At 36.0% G+C, this 19,536-nt stretch overlaps 1 protein-coding gene across 4 annotated transcripts in view; it reads right to left on the reverse strand.

The window, feature by feature from the left end:
* Window positions 1-3,575: 3,575 nt before the first annotated feature.
* LOC107087498 (copine-5-like) overlaps window positions 3,576-19,536 on the reverse strand; it is a 95,754-nt gene continuing 79,793 nt past the window's right edge. For all 4 annotated transcript variants that reach the window (XM_015379091.1, XM_015379092.1, XM_015379094.1 and 1 more), the window contains 7 exons: window positions 17,596-17,642; window positions 15,166-15,347; window positions 13,740-13,867; window positions 10,110-10,212; window positions 6,849-6,906; window positions 6,542-6,615; window positions 3,576-4,378 (listed from right to left, as the gene is read on the reverse strand). In XM_015379091.1, coding sequence (XP_015234577.1) covers window positions 4,190-4,378; window positions 6,542-6,615; window positions 6,849-6,906; window positions 10,110-10,212; window positions 13,740-13,867; window positions 15,166-15,347; window positions 17,596-17,642 — 781 coding nt within the window. In that variant the 3' untranslated portion in view covers window positions 3,576-4,189. The remainder of the gene's footprint in view (window positions 4,379-6,541; window positions 6,616-6,848; window positions 6,907-10,109; window positions 10,213-13,739; window positions 13,868-15,165; window positions 15,348-17,595; window positions 17,643-19,536) is intronic.

Below are 19,536 nucleotides of genomic sequence, written 5' to 3' on the forward strand. Positions count from 1 at the left end.
CATAAGTGATCACTGTGTCCTTGGTAATTTTCATTTCTTTTCCCTGTGGGGAAGTCATGAGCCTCAGGGAAAAGAATAAGAAAACCTTTTCATAATCTGAGAAAAGATGCTCATTAAAAAAACCTTTAATCATAGTTTAACTGATTTCTTGTCATAATAAATCCATTAATTCTATCTGAAAAGTGCACTACTTCTATTTCAAAGGTTTCTGCTCTGTTTTCTCTTTTAGTGTCACAGACTACGACCTGCATATTAATATTCATTTATTTGCTTCACGCAGCGAAATACTCTTCTCGTTATTAGGAATAAGTCGTTTTAGACGGGAAAAAAAAGAAATGCAAATAAGTTATCACAGTAGAAGCTGTTTAATGATGACTCTCTGAGATATTATATTTCTGAAGTGGATATTGTTTTATTTTGTGATAAATGGCTTTCGTTAGAGGTATACTGGCATTTCTGGGTTTTATGCAACTTCACAGCCTTGTTTAAGGTCAGATGACACAATTATTTTTGGCAGCAGATTAAACTCTGCTTCGTCTTCTGAGGGAAAGAATATAATCATTGTGCATTAATCTAAAAACAAAAAAAAAGGTTCTGGACTGACACTACGGAGTTTAGTGTCTCTAAACTGAGTTTCTGGAGACTTATTAAACCTTTAAAGCTCTGTGAAAGCTTTCGGAGCAACAGGATGTAATGTAAAAAAATACTTTTTACATTAACATACAGTAGATAACTTAAAATAGTCATATTCTATGATAACACAATAAACTCATGTTAACATTGGTTCTCCACTTTCATCCAAATATACCTTGAATAGAAACAAGATGAAAAGAAAAGTGATAGCACAAACCATCTTAATGAAACCCATGCTAAAAGTGATTAATGTAAATAGCCACAGTTAAATTGTAAACAATTCTTGGTTTTAAAAAGTGTACAACATGGCTTAGCATTTACCTCAAAGAATATTAGGGAAGAGCAACAGGTATAAAAGATACAGAATTCTGATGGACACAGAGTGACTAAACAGCTGCCACTGCGACAGTCCCAATCATCTCCAGCAGTTTCTTTGTACACATGTTAAACACCTGGGTAAACTGAATTTGGATATGTTTTTAATACAGTAGGCACATCCGGGTCAAAGCATGTAGTGATAGGGAGAAAGAGGAGAAGAAAATAAAAATGTATCTTCTAAAAGATAATGTAATGAACTAAAGTTTAAACTGTCTAAAGGTTTTATTTCACAACAAAATGTATGATTATTATTGGTACCCCTGGAAAGATGAGTAAAAAAGACTTATATGTATGTATTTATATTTTGCTGCATTGACATAATCTCACTCCAAAAAAAAAAAAAAACAATTAAAATCCACCTTTTGTACATTCAATGGGTTAATAATCCCCTTTAAGAAGTTGTTGGACAGAAAAAAAAAAAAATTGCTGTTGCTCATTGGCACTCCTCAGATTTCTTATAAAACACTGTAAACATTACTTTTTTGTTTTATTTAGCTTTTTTAAACTAAACAGAGTGTCCAAGCATTGTTTTCCAATAATGTCATCACAATTCAGCAAACTGCCTAAATTTTCCCTATCCACTGACAGAACCAAGATGAGGTTTAAATCTACTGAAAATTATAAAAAATTGAAGGTGAACACATAGGGAATATTTTGGTAAGGAATGTAATCTTAGGCTCTGTTTGAAAGTCCACCCTAACCCCTAGATCCTTCAATCGCTATATAGAGCGGGACTATATAGTGGACTTTATAATGAAGTCAGTTAACTGGCCGTTCGGAGCGATGATCACTACTTACCACTCCCCATTGGTCACGTGACTCTGCCTCGCCACACGGTGCCTGCGGCATCATTGCTATTAGTCACCACTGTCGGGTAGCGACAGTCGTACATAGGCGACAGCGGGCCGCTGTGACAACAAATCTAATGAAAAACAAATCCCATCTCCTCCCCATCTCCTAAAATCCTTTGAGAGCCCTCTTCACAAAACATTCCGGAATATATCTGCTCGTCTAGTGACCATGGATGATCACTACTTTTCAAGGTGCTTTGTGGGAACATTTCGAGTCCACTGCTTTTTCATCCACTAGACATTCAGACACTCATTTAAAATGGTGTAACCACTATATAGTTCCCTACATAGAGGTTAGGGCGGACAGTCGGACACAGCCTTAGTGTTGGTAGGTCTGTATAACAACCATAGATCAGCTTTTTCTTTGTTTGCTGTTTTTTTTTTTTTTTTTTCATGGGGCCTTAATCTGAACTGTGTACTTTGGTCAGATTAGATTTGCATTGATTCTATTGGCAGCAAGAGCTCCAGGTGGATTTAGTGTGAAATAACTTAACTATAGTTTAAAAAAGAAGATCATGAACACTGCTGAGCATAATGGAGGATCTGTTATGGTAAAGTGTTTGTCTCTGTTTTTTACAGTCCTGAGTACCTTGCTCAACTGAATTATAATTAGGATATTTTCATCAACATACAACCAAATCAATGAAGAGTGGGCTTACATCATACAATAAAATCAATCAGCTTTCCCAGTGTGCAGGCCTAAATCCTATACTCATCCCTCTAAATCATTACATCTGGGGTTAAAGGTTGGATTGTTAGAAAATCTTCAGTGTCAAGCTACTGTAATTAAAGATTCATCCATGCCTTTAAGAGTCTAACATTTTCTAACTAAGGGATAGAAAGGTGTAAAAGGGGTGCACGAACTTTAATGATATACTACAAATCAGCTGTCTAAGTAAAATAATGACGTTTCAATAGTAGACGGAAAAAATACATATAGAGAAAAACAACTGCATGTGAAGTTATGCACAACAGTAAAGACAAAACAGCTGACCCAGACTGAGTGCAGTCAAGCTTAAACGGGGCCTAGTTTAATACTCCCAGTAATGCTTGTTTTTGTTGAATAAAAAAAAAAAAAAAAAACATACACGTGTACTCTCTTAAAACCAAGTTACCACTAGCAAATGATTTCTCATAGTTATGGCCTTCCTCAAGAAAATCTAAATACATTTAAGGAAGAAATGATGGGAGAAAGTTGACATCAGATTTAAAGAATAAAGGATCCTTCAAAGGCCAAATTACCAAATAACAAAAAAATAATAATGGTAGGAATATAATTGTAAGAAATGCAAGTAGGATGGGAAAAGAATGTCACTTCAATACAATTGACTTTTTTGCATACAGATAGCAAAGACGAGGTTGTGCTAGGAATTATGTAGTTATTTTCATGTAAACATCCCGCTCATTATGGTAAGCAAAATATAGTTTGATATATAAGTATATTCAGCATAATATTTCCCAAATAATAATTTTGTCTAAAATACTAGAAGAGAATATTAAAGCTGTGCCGTAATGCAATGTTATCCTTCTCATTATTTTTATTATAGATGATTTTTGAAAATAAAAGTATTTAGCTAAACAATATGAGGACTTTGTGCTTTTGTTTTGACAGTTAGTGCATTTGTTTATATAAAGATTAAAAATACATATAAGAAATGAAAATCTGTATGTTCACTACGTAGACTATGTAACAGCTCACGATAAAAAAGAATCCTAATGTATTCCCATATTGTTGGATGATTTGATCACATGCTTTTATGGTACAGTCTTTATCAAAGTAGAAATGGGGATTGTTTTCTAATGCTGGTCACAAAAAGTAATTTTGAAAACTACTTGGTATGTGCTTCCCTCTATCTTATTTGAATCAAAAACCAATAAAATCTCCTGAAAAAAAATTTATTATTTCTGCAATATAGTAGTAAATAACAAAAAATTGGTAGTCATATGGGGTTGCTAGATTATCACATAAACTCCAGAAAAATATCACTAACAAAATACAAACTGGCACATCCTAATATGTGTAAGCCTTCAACAAGGCCTTTCCTACAGACTCACTCTTCGTTACATCACCACTTTGACAGGTTTGACAGCAAACACCTAAAACTTCCCTCTGCACTGCTCTCCTCTCAGCGCTCTCAAAGAATGAAACATTCTGATTATCAACAAGTTCCTCTTCAGCTGTCTTACTACTCCGACTCATCGTGGAGTTTTATTGTGTTTCATTGGAGTAAAAATGCCCCAAAGCCTCTCCACTGTGTGCTCAAAGAATCATTTGTATTAATCTGTGAAGCGACCCATTCAAGGCAGTGCCTTGTGGTATGCAGAGATCAAACAGACTCAGTCTCAGGCTGCTCACAGGATGAGTAAGGTGGGGGGACAGGGTTGGGTTTGATGGCTCTGCTCTTCATGTAGGAGATCAGCTGATCGGGGATTTCAGCCAGAACATCCTTGGCCAGGCGTGCCATGCTAAGGACGTGGTTACCTGTGCGGTCCATGTAGTCTCTGAATGGTACAAACTAGAAGACAAAGGAGAAAATGATTTCTCTTCTAAATATGATATGAATAAATATGAAAAATAATAAAATGTGATATTAAAATATTTTTAGTTTTGTGAGAGTACGTAACCAGATGTTTAGATACAGTATATAATAAATAATAATAATTTGCACCCGTTTTAGATCTACCTGATATTTTTTTCTTTTTTTTGCTAAATGGAAACATAACATATTCTACGGCACATTATTTTTTTTTTTAGAAAAATTGAATGAATTCTTATTTTAATGTTTTACATACATTTTTGATGAAATCATGTAATCTGTCATGATCTTGGCACTAGTGGCTGGCCTAATGCTCATTTCTTTCACCTGTCTAATTCTGCCCAGTTTCCATATACTGCTCATCTAATCCACCTGCTCCTGCTTCTATATATACGACCCAGTCCTAACAATCGGGGCCTAATCATTGATGCTCTACTTTATGTTCTCGTTCTCAAAGGCCAGGGGAGAGAGGGTTTTTTGCATTTCGTAGTGGTCCTGATATCCTGACCTGTTCTGCCTCTCAAGCACTGAGCATTCATGTTCCCATCTGAACATTCTTCCTGAACTATCTGTGGATTCCTGGAACCCTAAACCAGCCTGTTCCTGTTCTGATTGGTTCCTGTTCCGCAGCTTCTGGTATACTCTGGGCGTTGCCCTCAGCATCTCGTTGGCAGCCCACTGGCTGGATCCTATCTCATTTTCTGGAGATAGACTGAACTGTTAAACCAGAGTTTCCAGTCATAGACATCCTAGCCGCAGCCACTGCAGATCTGCAGCTCCACTTCTGCTATGTTAAATAAAAGCTTTGAAGTATCCCGCTGTCAGTCTCGCCTTGAATACTGGGTCCCTCTGTCCCGTGTCATGACATTATGAAAATAAAAGGACTCTTATGTCTTCTCTGACATTTCGCACATTGTCCCAATGGACAATACTTAGTGAATCACCATTTCCTGCTTAGAATAAGAAGAAGCATATAATTATGCTGTTTAGACAACACTATTCTTCCACAGGAGTAGCTTATGCTGGTCGCTTTAAAATAAGAATTTTTTGGTGACCAGGTGTGTCCAAAAACTAGTCCGTGCTTGGTGTGAACACCAACTGCCTTTAAAGGGGAACAACATTTTTTTTTTTACATTGGCCATCATACACACTCCACTTTGTTTAAAAAATATATAAATATAACAAATATAACCGTGGATGTCTGGGGGACAGTGATTGGCCTAGATGTTATGAATGCTGGCGTACCATAAAAAATAAATTATGAACAGTATAGTTTGTGCCTTCAATCCGTTGCCCATAGGAACACGTTACTTGGTTATAACCTAACCAAATATCTTCTGAACAGCTCCAAATGACACAAAGCTCATATGGGTGAGTAGAACATTATGTAATAACATAAAATCAAGGGGCCAATAAAAAAAACGGCGTTCTCTTTTAACATACACCATCCCATAACTACACTGTCATTACTACACCACCACCTTGAGAGATGCTGTAGCTGCTGACAGTTGCATAAATTGTTTATGCTAATCAGTATCCTGATTTGCCACCATTGTGAGGTGGATAGATTATATCAGCAAAGTAGAAGTGCTCAGTAATACAGATTTGGACAGATTTGTGAACAATATTCTTTTTAAAGGCCATCTGTATAAAAAGTCTTTAAACTTTAGTTAAGATAAAGAAAATATTTACCAAGAAGAAAGTTAAGTTTATATTTATGTTTAGTACATATCTCAAAACTGGAAATATGGCATGAATTTTTAGGACTTAATCGATTTATATATTTAGCAAATGTTGGGTTGTATGCTGCTTGCCTAATAAAAACATGAAAAGTAAATTGAATGTCAGTTATTGTTCCCATTTTGAGATTTGACTGCAAAAGTTGACATTTTATCTTAGAAAAGCCCTTCAAAATATATAGTCCAAGTCACTCAGCTTGTGATATATACAAGAACATAAGCAGAAGAAATTTAATTTAAGGTGGTCAGGTTAAAGGAGGACGTAACATGACATACACTAAATGAAATTTACATCTTCAGGTACTGTATAGATTTTGAAAAAAGAAATGTTTTTTTTTTTCCATTCTTTTGGGTCAATAGAAAAAGAATCTGCTGTAAGAGGAAAATGACAAAAATAACTTACCTGCACAATGTCTCGCTCTGCCAACTTCCCTCGTGATGAGATTCTGACATCATCGCCATCCAGCTCAACCATTGCTACAGAGACGGAAATATTTTGATCATATAATCCCAATTACGCTGTGATATTAATAGATTAACACTTTTTTTTTCTTTAGATGAGTCGTTAGGAAAGGGAAAATTGTAATTAGACTTTAGTTAATGATACTTGTGGAAAATATCTGTTTGTACAAAGCATGAGCTTGTTGAATGAAGCCCATTACAGGCGCAATAGAGGGATGACAACAACAATATTTCCGTTGAATTCTCACCATCAAACTCAGCTTGGCCAACTCCAACAATAATGATAGACATCGGAAGTTTTGCACCCTGTCATAAAAACAAAAGAAGCACCAGCAATCAGTTGGTGTATGACAAAATGTTAGTGCATTTTGACTTGTAAACATAGAACACATAGTTTACTGAGTTGCAAAGCTTAGTGAGGAAACACATCATTTAGATGCAATGCAAAACCCTGTAAGAAGTCCAGTTTACAAACAGGTATGAAATAAATAGGTCAAAAATAGATTTAAAAAAAAAAGTTGTGAGACTTAATGACAAAAAAAAGAAAACATATAGACAGCCCAGCCCTGCAGATAAAGTACATGAGTGTATGTGAAAATATCACTCTGTCTCATATGCCTTATTCATTAGGTTAGCAGACAGAAATGCACCACAGTATACTTTAGAAACACCCGATTGTAGCTTTATATTTAACTCCATTTAACCCTAAACAAGGATTAAATCTTAATACTGTGGTTTAATAAGGATCATATTCTGATTTGTGGTGCAGAGCTACATGCACTTAAAACACAGCACTGATGCTCAATATATGAAAGCTCTGGCATGAATGAATGATAAGTGCTTGTGGTAAAAATGCATTTGCAGGGTGAAAGTAGGCCAGGCTTCCTGCAAAAACCTCCCCAAGGGAGAGGTCTGTCACAGATAGGAGTAAATAGACTGCAGAGGACCACCCCTTTCACAGTCTTTATCAATTTTCCCCCTCCAACTCTTTTTCCATTTTTATCTTTTCCACTTCATTCGTTCCTCAAGAACTTTCCCACTTGCTCAAGAAATACATATTCAGTTTGCCCCTTTTCCCTTAAGATCCCACAGGCACATACTATACCTATAAATGCCAGATCAAATCCTCTTTTCAGAGCTGAATTATTCAGTCTACACCATTTGTTACTTTGCTTGTACTGTAAAGTCACTCAGGGGACCTCACTCCAACATGAATTTAGACTCTCACAATCGCAGACCACAAGAAGAATCTCAAGATGTGCGAATTGTGATAAAAGAACCAGCTGTAATTAGTATAAAAAAGCTTGATGAATCAAAATAAGATTTTACAGAAATAAGTAATCTCTTTTGAAGAAGAAAAAGAATATGGAAATCTTTGTTGGTAGATTATACTCCTAGATCAGATGGAGCTCTTTAAACCTAGCTTGAAATGAAAACCTATATGAAGCAAAAAACTCATATGTGCAGAAACTGCTGGCTTCTTTAAAACAGGTCTAAAAAGGTTTTTTTTAAAGCTTGTTTTTATCATAGATTTTTAATGAATACATTTTTTTTCTTCTTTAACATAACATAAAAAAAATCAAAATTTCAATCTAAATTTGAATCTAAATTTGCATTCAATTCCTCTGTTTTAACATTTGTTGCTTTTATTCAATGATTTTAAGTAAATTAAATTGGATTTGACAAACTGCAGAGACTCTAGTTCTATGGTGCTTAACCCCCTCCCCCCCTACTATCTACTCTATTCTACCCTGAAACAGTTGGCCCAAATTTTGCGTTTTAAAAAGGCTGGGTTCTTTGGGTAGTATAGATTACTTCTATCTTTTGAAAGCTATTACTTTTTGGCAAAGGATGAAAAAAATCTACTTATACAGTAATAGGTCAGAAATTTCACATAACCTTAAATATATCCTTACTTTAGGTAAGATTTGTGGATTAAATAGGTCAAACAAGAAATATTCCACATACACCTTCACAGTTTTTATTTTTCTTGGTTGATTTAAATATGATAACATGTTTATATTGGTAAAGTGTATTTATCCTAAATTGTATATTTAAAAAAAAAAATCTCTTTATCTCTTACTTTATCGATCAAATGAATATGCCATTCCATTGTTTACTCAGCATGATGATTTATTTATTAAGAAATGCATTGCAAAGAGATTCAGTCCAATATTATTAGACCTTATGGCACTGCCTTATTTTATCAGGGCTCAGGCGTTGTTTAAATGATAAGAGGAACATTTCTCTGTTTTTGTTGCTGAACCAATATAACTGAAACTTAACACAAAAAATGGGTGCAAATTGCTCCTAAGTGCTGGACTTTGTGGTTGTGTTTGCAGCTGCATGTATTTAATGGGATCTGCTTTATAAATTAAGTGTAGAAATGCACAAATAGCAGCTGGAATCGCATTAGTGTCACAATGTATCAACATCATTTACAGCCTTAGCTACTAAAAACTATGCATTTATTATGAGCAAATATTTATAGAAATTATTTGAAAAGAACATAACACTTAATGTAGGAATGAGCGGCCATTTTGATTAGGTTTTAAAGAACGGCATGCTAAATTCGTGAAGGAGCTGAAATCAAGGTTCCAATCTATTGGTGAATAATTCTGATTATTGTAATGTGCATTGAACGTTAAAATTGCTATTGAATTCAGAAAAGCAAAATTTAGCTTAAACTAAATTTCAAACTCTAAATTTTGCATAGAAAAGAGGGTCATGAATATGACACAACTTACTGTTTCATAAAATCTTCATATTTAACCCCACTTGAATTAATCTTTAACACCAGTGTGTCACCAGCTTCAGTCAATATCATTTCTATAACCTAAAATGTCACAAACACTGAAAAACGTGCTACAAAGAAAAGTGTTGTAAGAATCTTCGTGATTTGTCTCTGCAGAACGAAGCCTGAATGCAAAAGGATATCCAGGCTTTAGCTCTGTAGACAGAAGTGGGAGAATCCTGGTCCTGGCAGCAGTGAGTGAGTTCAGGTTGAGCAGAGAGCAGAGCAGCAGACAAGATCTTAAAAGGAAGGTGTGGCTGTTCGAAAAGTTTGATTAACAGTCGCAAATTCCCTTTAAACCCAGTCTGCTGGGGGTCAGAGTGCTGTTGCTGGGAAGGTTTACCTGGACGATGATTATTCCTGAACAAACATCAGACCAAGACCAGCTGTGCGGTACAGTAAACATGCAGAATGTATTAATTAACTAACAAAAAATGTCAATAAAAGCTATTTTAAGTTATCAACATGCACTAGTTTTCAGTTAGAAAGATGCATATTATTGCATATTAAACCATAAACGCTGAGCAGAGTGCAGAAAAAAAAACCTAAAAATCTCCCAAATCTACCATTTGGCTTTTAAATTCTCAGAGTAACAGAAAAGCCGGAAAGCTGCAATGAGATAAACTAAAAGAACCTGAAATGCCAGTGTATTATAAGGCAGCAGAATGCTCAGAGAGACATCAACATCCTCCAGGTAGTGTGGAGAAGCACTTACATTCACTATTGCCTCCTTGGTCTGAGCCATGTCTGATATTACTCCATCTGTAATGATGAGCAGGACAAAATACTGAGATCCATCCTGCACAGCTGCTGCATACCTGGGTCAAGGGAATAAGGAGGAGAGCATGAGGCACATCAGAATAAAGTAGAGTTTGAATAATGTTTAAAAAGCCACATGGGCAAGGCTCTGCACTGAATGCTGAGAGTGGCAGAAGCAAGCGAAGTGAACATCTAAGAGCTGCATAGAAATAACTGCAGTGTCAAATATTTTAAGAAAAGATGAAAACATGTCTCTGCACTGAGTGACACATTAATGTATTATAAACATGGTAAATGCTAAAATATTCTGTATAGCTTCTCAAAAGTCTTTACAGATAGCATTAGAGAACCCATCAGTGATACCACTGTGAGAGTGTCCTAGTTTCAATTGCCCATCGCTGGCTGCCCTATGAATAATTTATGAAGCAGTTTTTGCAATCGCAGCAGTCTTATTCTTTCAGAACACTATTGATTGTCTAGCACCAATAACACCAGCTTTGATGAGCCAGAGGAGGAAGATGACAAACAGGATCACTGCAGGTGCCAAGGATAGGTCAAAGGTGAGCCCTTACGTTTTACCACACCCTTTACACCAGCATGACAAATGTGACTGCAAGATGCTGGCATTTTAATCACAGTGTGCAGCTGGGAGCAGCCTGAGTGATGACAGTGTTTAGAGATTGAAGAGACATTTAACCTCTTCAACTTCATTACAAGTTTAAGATCCTTCCCACTTTTAGGTGCAAAGCCAAACACAGATTCCTACATTTATCAAACAGAGAATGAGAAGATTAAAAGTATGAACCATTAATCCCCCAGGTTTATATCTAATAACCAGTATGTATCATACATCAGTGTTATATAAGCCCTTAACATCATAAGCTGCTTTAATCAGCCACAAAAAAATATATATGTCCTTCTGGAACAGATGTGACAGCCGTAGTCTGCCCATGTACATTAAGAAGTCATTGTTTCCTTTCTGGTTTTTAAATGGCGGTTTGTACTTCATCTGCAGGGTTTTGTTATTCTTTATTCCTGTCACATCATCATTAAAGTTTTTTTTTTATTCCACTAATTTCTACACATATTGGCCTCTGAGAAGAAAAAAATAAAGTTTTAACTTTACAACTTTTAGGTAAATTTCATTAGCTTTAAACTAAGACTGTAAACAATCGTAATCTGACATTTCAATATGTATAAAAGCCTTCTGGGCTGTTTTAATGTCTTTATTTTTGTGTTTAAAAAATAAAATAGCATGGCCTCTAGGGAATGTTGTTCCTATAAGGTTTAGCCTTGATTTATTTATTTTTTTAGCCCTGTCAGTTCTGTTTTCTGTATTGACAATACCTAATTATTTATAGTTGAGTATATGATTGATTTTAGTGCAGTTTTTGTTTGATATTAAAAATAGCTCCTTTCTTAAACAAGCCAAATGTTCCTCACACTTTAATATTGATACTGTTCATTGTTGGAGCGAGTTGTTGGAATATTAAACATAATATCTGTCTGATTTTTGTTGGCCTGTGATGCAGTGCAGTTTTTGTTAGCTGCTATTATGAGTTGCTGTTTTTTCTCTTGACCATTTGCTTTATCTCATGTTTAACTGCTTTGAGTACTCCTGTTATCCTCAAACCAATATCATCCTGACTTGAGTCTTCAGTGAATTAACCTTCGGGTAGGGGGTCAGATCCAAAGGGATATACCTATGTTAATTAAATGGAAGACACCAGGACACCTAGAGTCATGCCTTGGAGAATAGTCCCAGCACTGAGTGTCTGATTTGTGGCCTGTTGGTGGCTCCTGCGGTACAGCCAGGCTATGCCTGCAAATGTTACAGGAAGCATCCTCCATCTCAAAAGTCTCCAGGGAAAAACATTGGGATTGGGTCTCATGCAAACTAGGTGAAAGGCGAGGAGAAGGACCGAGGGATGCTACTTAGAGAGAGGCAATTGGTAGAAACAGCATCCCAAAAGTAAATATTTGATGTTTTGTTAATAAACTTCTGTGCTATATTTTAGATCTCTCTTAAAAAGACTTTTATGATAAACTTCTGTGCTATATGTAGGATCTTTCTAAAAAAAAGTCGAGATAGCAGAAAGTCGTTCATACTGTAAATCTTGCATAGAGCAACCTTGTGCCAGAGGTTTATTGATCAGTTTTGTAACAATCACAAACGTCTTTTGTGTTTTGCCTTGAATGCTAAGGTGAAGATGGATCCTTAGCTGTAAAACTAATCATTGCCTGCAATTGAATTGGATCCTGGAAAGCCCTAATATACTGAACAAGTCAGTAAAATAATATGCTACATGTTACATGGACCTCTAACATTTAAAGTATGTTGTGAGGTTGAGACATGCAACCTAAATAGGGCATGTTCAGAGCTTTAATTGTAGATTAAAGCTTCTAGGAGCTATGCTCTATAGGTTATTGCAAGACTGTCTGTTATAGCTGCAACTAAAGGTCCCTGTTTTAATCCCCAATTTTAATATAAACCTTTAGGATGACGAAGGAGGAGTTTAGTCCTTGTCCTTACAGATCCAACCAGCGGACGTTAAAACATTTCACTGTGATGCAACATTGTGCACCAAGTTTTCAGACAACAGCAACCTATTTACTGCCAAACTTTAGAATCTATTACATTTTAAAGTCTGTCCACAAGTCACTGTTAATATAGTAATTGAAAAAAAGTTGTTCTCCAACAGATTTAGTTGTTTAGTTTAAGATTTGGTCTAAAGTAATACGACATCTCCCAACATGCTGATAAAAGAGTTCTTTAATTGTAATAGAAAAGGAGAGAAAAAAAAAGTCAAATGGAGGGAAGTGAAAATGATGGTTTAAAACTAAGATACAGTAAGTTATAATTGGTTCCAAGTCGACCTTAATTTACACTTCTGAAGTCAGAACTCTAGAAAGGACTGATGAATTGGGAAATCATTGAGAACAGATTCTGTAATGTTTAGTATTTCTATGAACCTACATTTTAATATATAAACCCATGATTCTGTAATGATAAACAAAATCTCTATGTATCATATGAAGATACAAAATCGAGTTATTTACATGTTATATATTAACACAAATATCTTAATTAAAATGGGACCTTTAGCGAACCACCTGCGCTTTGTATTTAATTAGCTACAACTAAGATGTTAGAGACGGCCGGTGTATTAATTTGCTGCCTTGTGACCCATGGACATTTATATCATTATGTGAAATTACATCATGTTCCGCATTTACACTAACTCTTTTATTGAATAGGTCAAGTTATCACAGAAAGATGACATGACATGAAATAATATACCTGTAGCCCATGTGACCTTTCCTTCCCCCTTTTATCATTTTATATGTATACGGTAATAGTAAAGTAGTGAGCACTTTTATACATCTGCCCTCATATGTGCCTAATTTTCATTTCTTTTCATCTCTGCTTTGCAGCTGACTGTTTTCCCCTCATTAGTTCTGAGAGGAAACCTCCACATAGGCTTAAAATATCTGGTGCTGTAGATACCTTATTTACAGACTGACTTCCAAAGAGTAAGTAACTGCGCTCAGATTTATTCACAGCAGGAGATCTTTGTGTTCATACCTTGCCACATGATTAACAACAGGAGCGAAGTTGGTGGGTCCATACAGCTGAACCGTCTTAAGGCTTTGATGGTAAGCTTCAAGAATCCCCTCGATACCATTACAGTACGGGTTCTCAACATTGCCATTCTGAAAGAAACAAAACAAGAGCTTTACAGCAAAAAAATAAAAATAAATGCATGTGATATAAAGCTGTAAGATTAGAAAGTAAGAAACTAATGCTAACAATTACTATACAATACTGACAGACTTTTAATCAGATCAAATTCCTTTCATCTATATTGCACATTTAAGAAAATGCAAGTTTGTAAGCAAGCTAAAAACCCATAAAACCCAAAAACAAATGTATAACAACAAAATACAATTTGACCAATAACAAGATTGACAAAAGTGACCTGACTTATGTCCTTGGTGCTTGCTGAAAGTTCGCTGTGCAGCTGTAATGTAAATTTTCTCAACAGTCCAAAGGTTCTCAATTCTCAAGAGCACTTCATTAAGAATGATCTCTTTGCTCTCCTGCCCAGCTTTCCCTATAGACTCTGACCAGTAACACTATACCCTTTTACAAGGATGTTATAGATTTTTTTCCTGTCTCTCTCTTCGACAACTACACCCCACTGAGAATAGAACAACCAGGAGGAGCTGAGAACTGAGAGTGTTTAAACTAGCGGAGTATCTTGTTACCTAGAGCTTAAACTACTGAATAGAGAAGCTTTATGTTTAAAAGAACAACCCCTGTCTAAAATGAAACCTTAAATCTGTCAGTGTTTTAGAGTTCTTTTTTTCCCCTAAAGAATTATGCTCCATGCTCCATTAAAACTGTAGGCCAGACTCTGAGGGGCTGAGTGACATTTTTGGGGGAAAGAAAAAAAGAGATATCACCAGAGATCAGCTTGTCAAACCTTGCTTCAAATGCTATCTTCCTTGACCGCGGGGCAAATTTGAAGCCATGACACTGTATCAAATGTTCCATAAAGGATTGTAACTTTACTTTTACGCCCACTTCTGTGACTACAGCATGAAGAGAAATGAGGCTTCAATTATATGGTGAGATGAATCTTAATTTGCAAATTTTAATGGCGGCATGGAGTGATGCAGACATTACCCTGTAGACACACTCCTCATTAGGCTGTACTGTGCAGCCGCCAAGTGCATTAGCTGGCTGAGAGAAACTAAATTGATTTAAGAATCCTTCAGCCCTACAGAACCTAATTTGCACTATAAAGGGATTGAAATTCCTTCTGAGTTATGTTTGCCAGGCACAAGTAGTTTCACTCATGTCAGAAAACATACATTCATGCTGCACATAAACACATTCTAAATTAGACTCATGATCTCAGCTGAAATATGAGGATCAAAATTACCTTCATACTGATTCACAATTACTCCAGGTGATACGGTCTAAAATAATCTCACAGTTTACTCACCAGTGGAAACTCATGAGACACCCTCCCATCAGGTGGGAGCTTAGCACCGAATCCCAGTGCAGGGAACATCTTATCACTGTCATAGTCCTGAATGATCTCTCCCACAGCCTTTAGAGCCATGGCATAGGCATTCATCTGATAAGGGTTCATGTAGTGTAGCGAAGTGGACTGTGATGGATTTCCTTTGGAGAGAAGAAAAGTCTGAGTCAGTGATGCACATCAGCAGGCTGAATGCAAACTGACAGCTGCACGAGGAAAAAGGATGAATTGAGTGAAATCCAGCAATGAAACCACCTGGTTTATTTTTGTGGATAGAGAAGGGGATTGTGCAAAGATACAATGGCTCTTGAGTGGGAGTAACAGACATAGAACCTACTGTACAAATGTAGGCTTTTGTAAATGTTCTGGATTTTTTTTTTTTTTTTTTGCTGATCATAACTGTCTCCAGATAACCACTCTTAGCTACTTAAAGAGATAGATATAATACAATTTGTAATACTCATTAGCTGCTTTCATAAAAGCTTTAAACAAATGTGTAACAACTATGACAGATTTTATGCCAAGTCTTTGTCAAATACAGATTTTTCCAAATGCTTAATATTATTAAAACCGGGACTTTGGCAGAGGCAAGGCTTCATTACCCGACACTCACGGAACATCTATTGTGCCCAGGTGTATGCTTGCAATATCCTCACAAAAACACTAAAAATCAGTAATTATGGCAACTTCTGATGGGATTCTGATGCAGAAGCAAAATCAGGGGCTTGAATTTTATCTCATAGTGGGAGATGTTATTAAGTAAAAATAATCAAATATGACAGATTTTTAAATAGTCACAACACTTTAGGCTTTTGTCATATGTTTTGTATAAATTTAAAGATTTTTTTGTCACTGACCAATAATTCAAAGTGATTGTCAAGTAGATGGAAAATTACATGTAGCTATCCTTTCTTTAACCCCCCCCCCCAAAATTGATGTGCATTTGCATTCTGCCTTCTGCACTCTAATGCTGTTAAATGAAACCCAGAGCATCCAGCTGCCTTCAGAAGTCAGATTATTATAGAAGAGAAAAGGACATAATAGGTGGATTTAAGGGACAGTAGAATCCAGCAACAAATAATGCAAAACAGGGAGCTTATACACCGAGGGAAGAGTGGAGCATTTTAAAGGAACTAAGTGAGCTAATTTATAAGAACACTGACAGCTATGGCAGAATCAGAGCTGGAAATCTAAGAGAAGATACATTATTAATACAAAGGCAGCTAGAACTAAGACACAAAACAATTTGGAAAGAGAAGAAGGAGCTCTGACAATGTTAAGAGCATAAAACCAAAATGCAGAGGAAAGAATAAAGAGAAACTAAATAAAAAGGTATCGATTTACAATAGCAAAACAACTAATGGAAATAATAAATGAAATGTGGCAAAATCTTTATAGAAATAAGCCAAGAAATAAACAGAAAAGAAGGACAAAAAAAAATGAGAGACAGCACCAGTGGATCATGACATGGCTCTAAACACATCATCCCCATCATGACACACGGTGGTGGTAGCATCAGGCTATGGTGGTGACTTTCTTTACAAAGGAAAGGGAAGCTGTTAATAGTGTTTGGGAAGAAAGATGAAGCAAAACACAAGGCTGTCTTGTAGGCAACCTGTTTGTAGCTTTAGCTCTAGGGTGTTAAACTCAAATTCTTGAGGGCCGGTATCCTGCAACTTTTAGATAACCTTGGTCCAACACACCTGATAGAAATCACTTAATCCCTCAGTATTCATTCAAGCTCTCCAGTCATGCTCTTGATCTGATTATCAGACTAAAGTGTATTGAAGTAGCAACACATCTAAAAGCTGCAGGACAGCATCCCTCGAAGGCTGGAATTTATCACCTGTGCCTTATACTGTGCCTGAAGCTCCCCTACTAGCAGGACAACAACACTCAGCATGTAGTTGACTCCCAAAAAATCTTTTTAGATAGAAAAAAAAGTAATGTTAGACTGATGTGTTTAAAGTATATTATTGCATTTGATTATCAAAAAATGCCACCAGAGACACTAAAAGGTGTTTGCAGCTGTAAGTGCAGAAGTAAGGCCATCCATTTGTGTAAAGAGGCCACACTTTTCAGATTTCAAACTGTAAAACAGCATTTGAATGAAAATAGTTTTCCATTTGCTGCAGAATTATGCACAACTATGTGTTCGTCATTGCATACAATTCCACTGATACACATATGGAAATAGGAATATAACATAATGTACTGTATAAACATGTTTTAGCGAGTATGAGACCGTGTTTTACACATCAACCACAACTTATAAAGGCAACTATTTTGAAAGCAAAGATCAGAAGCAGAGTTAAAACTCCAGCAGTATGACAGTCAGACATCTGATGATAAATGAAAGCAGAGCAGGGTAACTGCAGTCAAAACACTCACCGTTTGATGCAGTAAAATCAATGGCCACTGTGAAGTGAATCTGAGTTCTGAAACACATGAACAGGAATAAATGTTAACCAAACGACAGGCAGGCTAACTCGACACTGGTATCTAATGAGGCTCACCCGGGTTTCAGTATCCTGCATGCTTTTTCTCTCATCTGAGAAGTGGTATGACATAAGTACCCCCGAACTCTCATGTTTCACTTTTATTATCTAGTTCGAAGGCTGCTTGTTCAGTGCCATGGCCAATTTGGTTAACGAAAGATCTTGTCAACCGAAGGATGATTGATGCAACATACAGGGTCACAGATGATGGCTGAAAATAACAGTCTTATTGGAGGCACACAAAGTGCCTGCTGTTAAAAATGCATTTGTTTAAGTTCTAAATATTTCAGTCTGGTTATGACCAATCTTGAAGGCATTGTTTGTGTTTGTTTCTTTTTAAATAGTGCATCTGTTTTCAGAAACGCTGTCTGAAAATTAAATATTTCTTTAGGATAAGCTGATTTTAGTATATTATTCTCAACCTCAGTGTTTATTAATACATTTACCCGAAAACGAATTGTCAAAATGTGTTCAATTTAAAGTCTTTATAACCCGTGCTTAAGCCGTACACCATTCACACCTCTAAAAGATTTATTTGTATCAAACAACCTTTTTTTTTTATTTTACTGGAAGTAGTATTTATTTTAAGCTAACCCAGAGAATCCTAACATGAACCTGATTGAAATCTGTGGACAGAGCTGTTGAATATTATAGTTGAGGTAAGGAGATCTTGAACATTATAGACTTGCAGCTCATTGCAAAAGAAAAACATGTAAACACAAATGCAGACATACAAAAATCTGTCTGGCAATTTTTAGAATAATCACTTGTAATTCCAAGTCTACAATTGATAACAGTGGGGAGTGGTGGGCTAGTGGTTAGGGCAGAGAGCTTGGAATTCTGTGGTTTTGAGTTCAAGCCTCACTTCCACAGACTGCCATTCTGGGTCTCTGACAAAGATCCTTAACCTCACACTGCTTTCAGGGTGCCCCACAATGGCAGCCCACTGCTCCCCAAGGGGATGGGTTAAATGCAGAGGTAAATTTCTTCAGTCTGAGATCAATATAGTGCAATTATTAGACCATTTTTAATTTTTCATTTAGATGAAAACAGGTAAAAAGTTTCCAAAAACTCCTTGGAAAATGTATAATTATCTTTAAAGAGATTGCTGTCTCTTTTCATTTTTATAAACAACCCTTGGTTGAATAAACATAATCTAAATCTAAATTTACCAGCAGTATGGAACAATTTGGGCTTGATATTTTGTGTACATACAGAAATTTTAGCTGAAAATTTTGATTTAGGTATTAATCTGACAATATAAAAGATGAATAATAAATTAGAAATGAAAAAGAACCCTTAGTGAAAAACAAAACAGAACCTTTTTGCTGTGTGAAACTGTTGTAATAGAAGCATATACCTTGAAAAGAAGCTAAATATTGCTTTAGATAAACAAAGGGTAAGGGGGGGGGGAGCCGGGATCAAAGTGTGTGCCCTTTCATTGTGATTAACACTGATTGCCTCCTTCTGATTCCACCTCCATTCAGATATTCACACATGCAGAATCAGAGATAATGGCGGTTTCCTCCTGCAGTGACTGACCTCAGCACATTAATCAACATTGATTTGGACCATTCAGCAGGCAAAGAGGGAAGCTTTTCATTTGCGACCCTGATCTAAAATGCTGCTGATTTCTGCTATTACTTTGAAATGATAATATGAAAAGGAAAATCCTGTGAGCCAGCACTGGAGCAACAACAAATGAGAGAAGAACATAGAGAGTTTGTGCATTTAAAAATATCTAATGAGCAATTACTATTTAAAACCCTGTGCAATAAGCAATAACCTGTTTTTTATATTTTATATACAAGCATTATATATATATATATATATA

The sequence above is a fragment of the Cyprinodon variegatus genome, unplaced genomic scaffold (assembly GCF_000732505.1).
Source record: "Cyprinodon variegatus isolate N-32 unplaced genomic scaffold, C_variegatus-1.0 Scaffold185, whole genome shotgun sequence".
Lineage (NCBI taxonomy): Eukaryota > Metazoa > Chordata > Actinopteri > Cyprinodontiformes > Cyprinodontidae > Cyprinodon > Cyprinodon variegatus.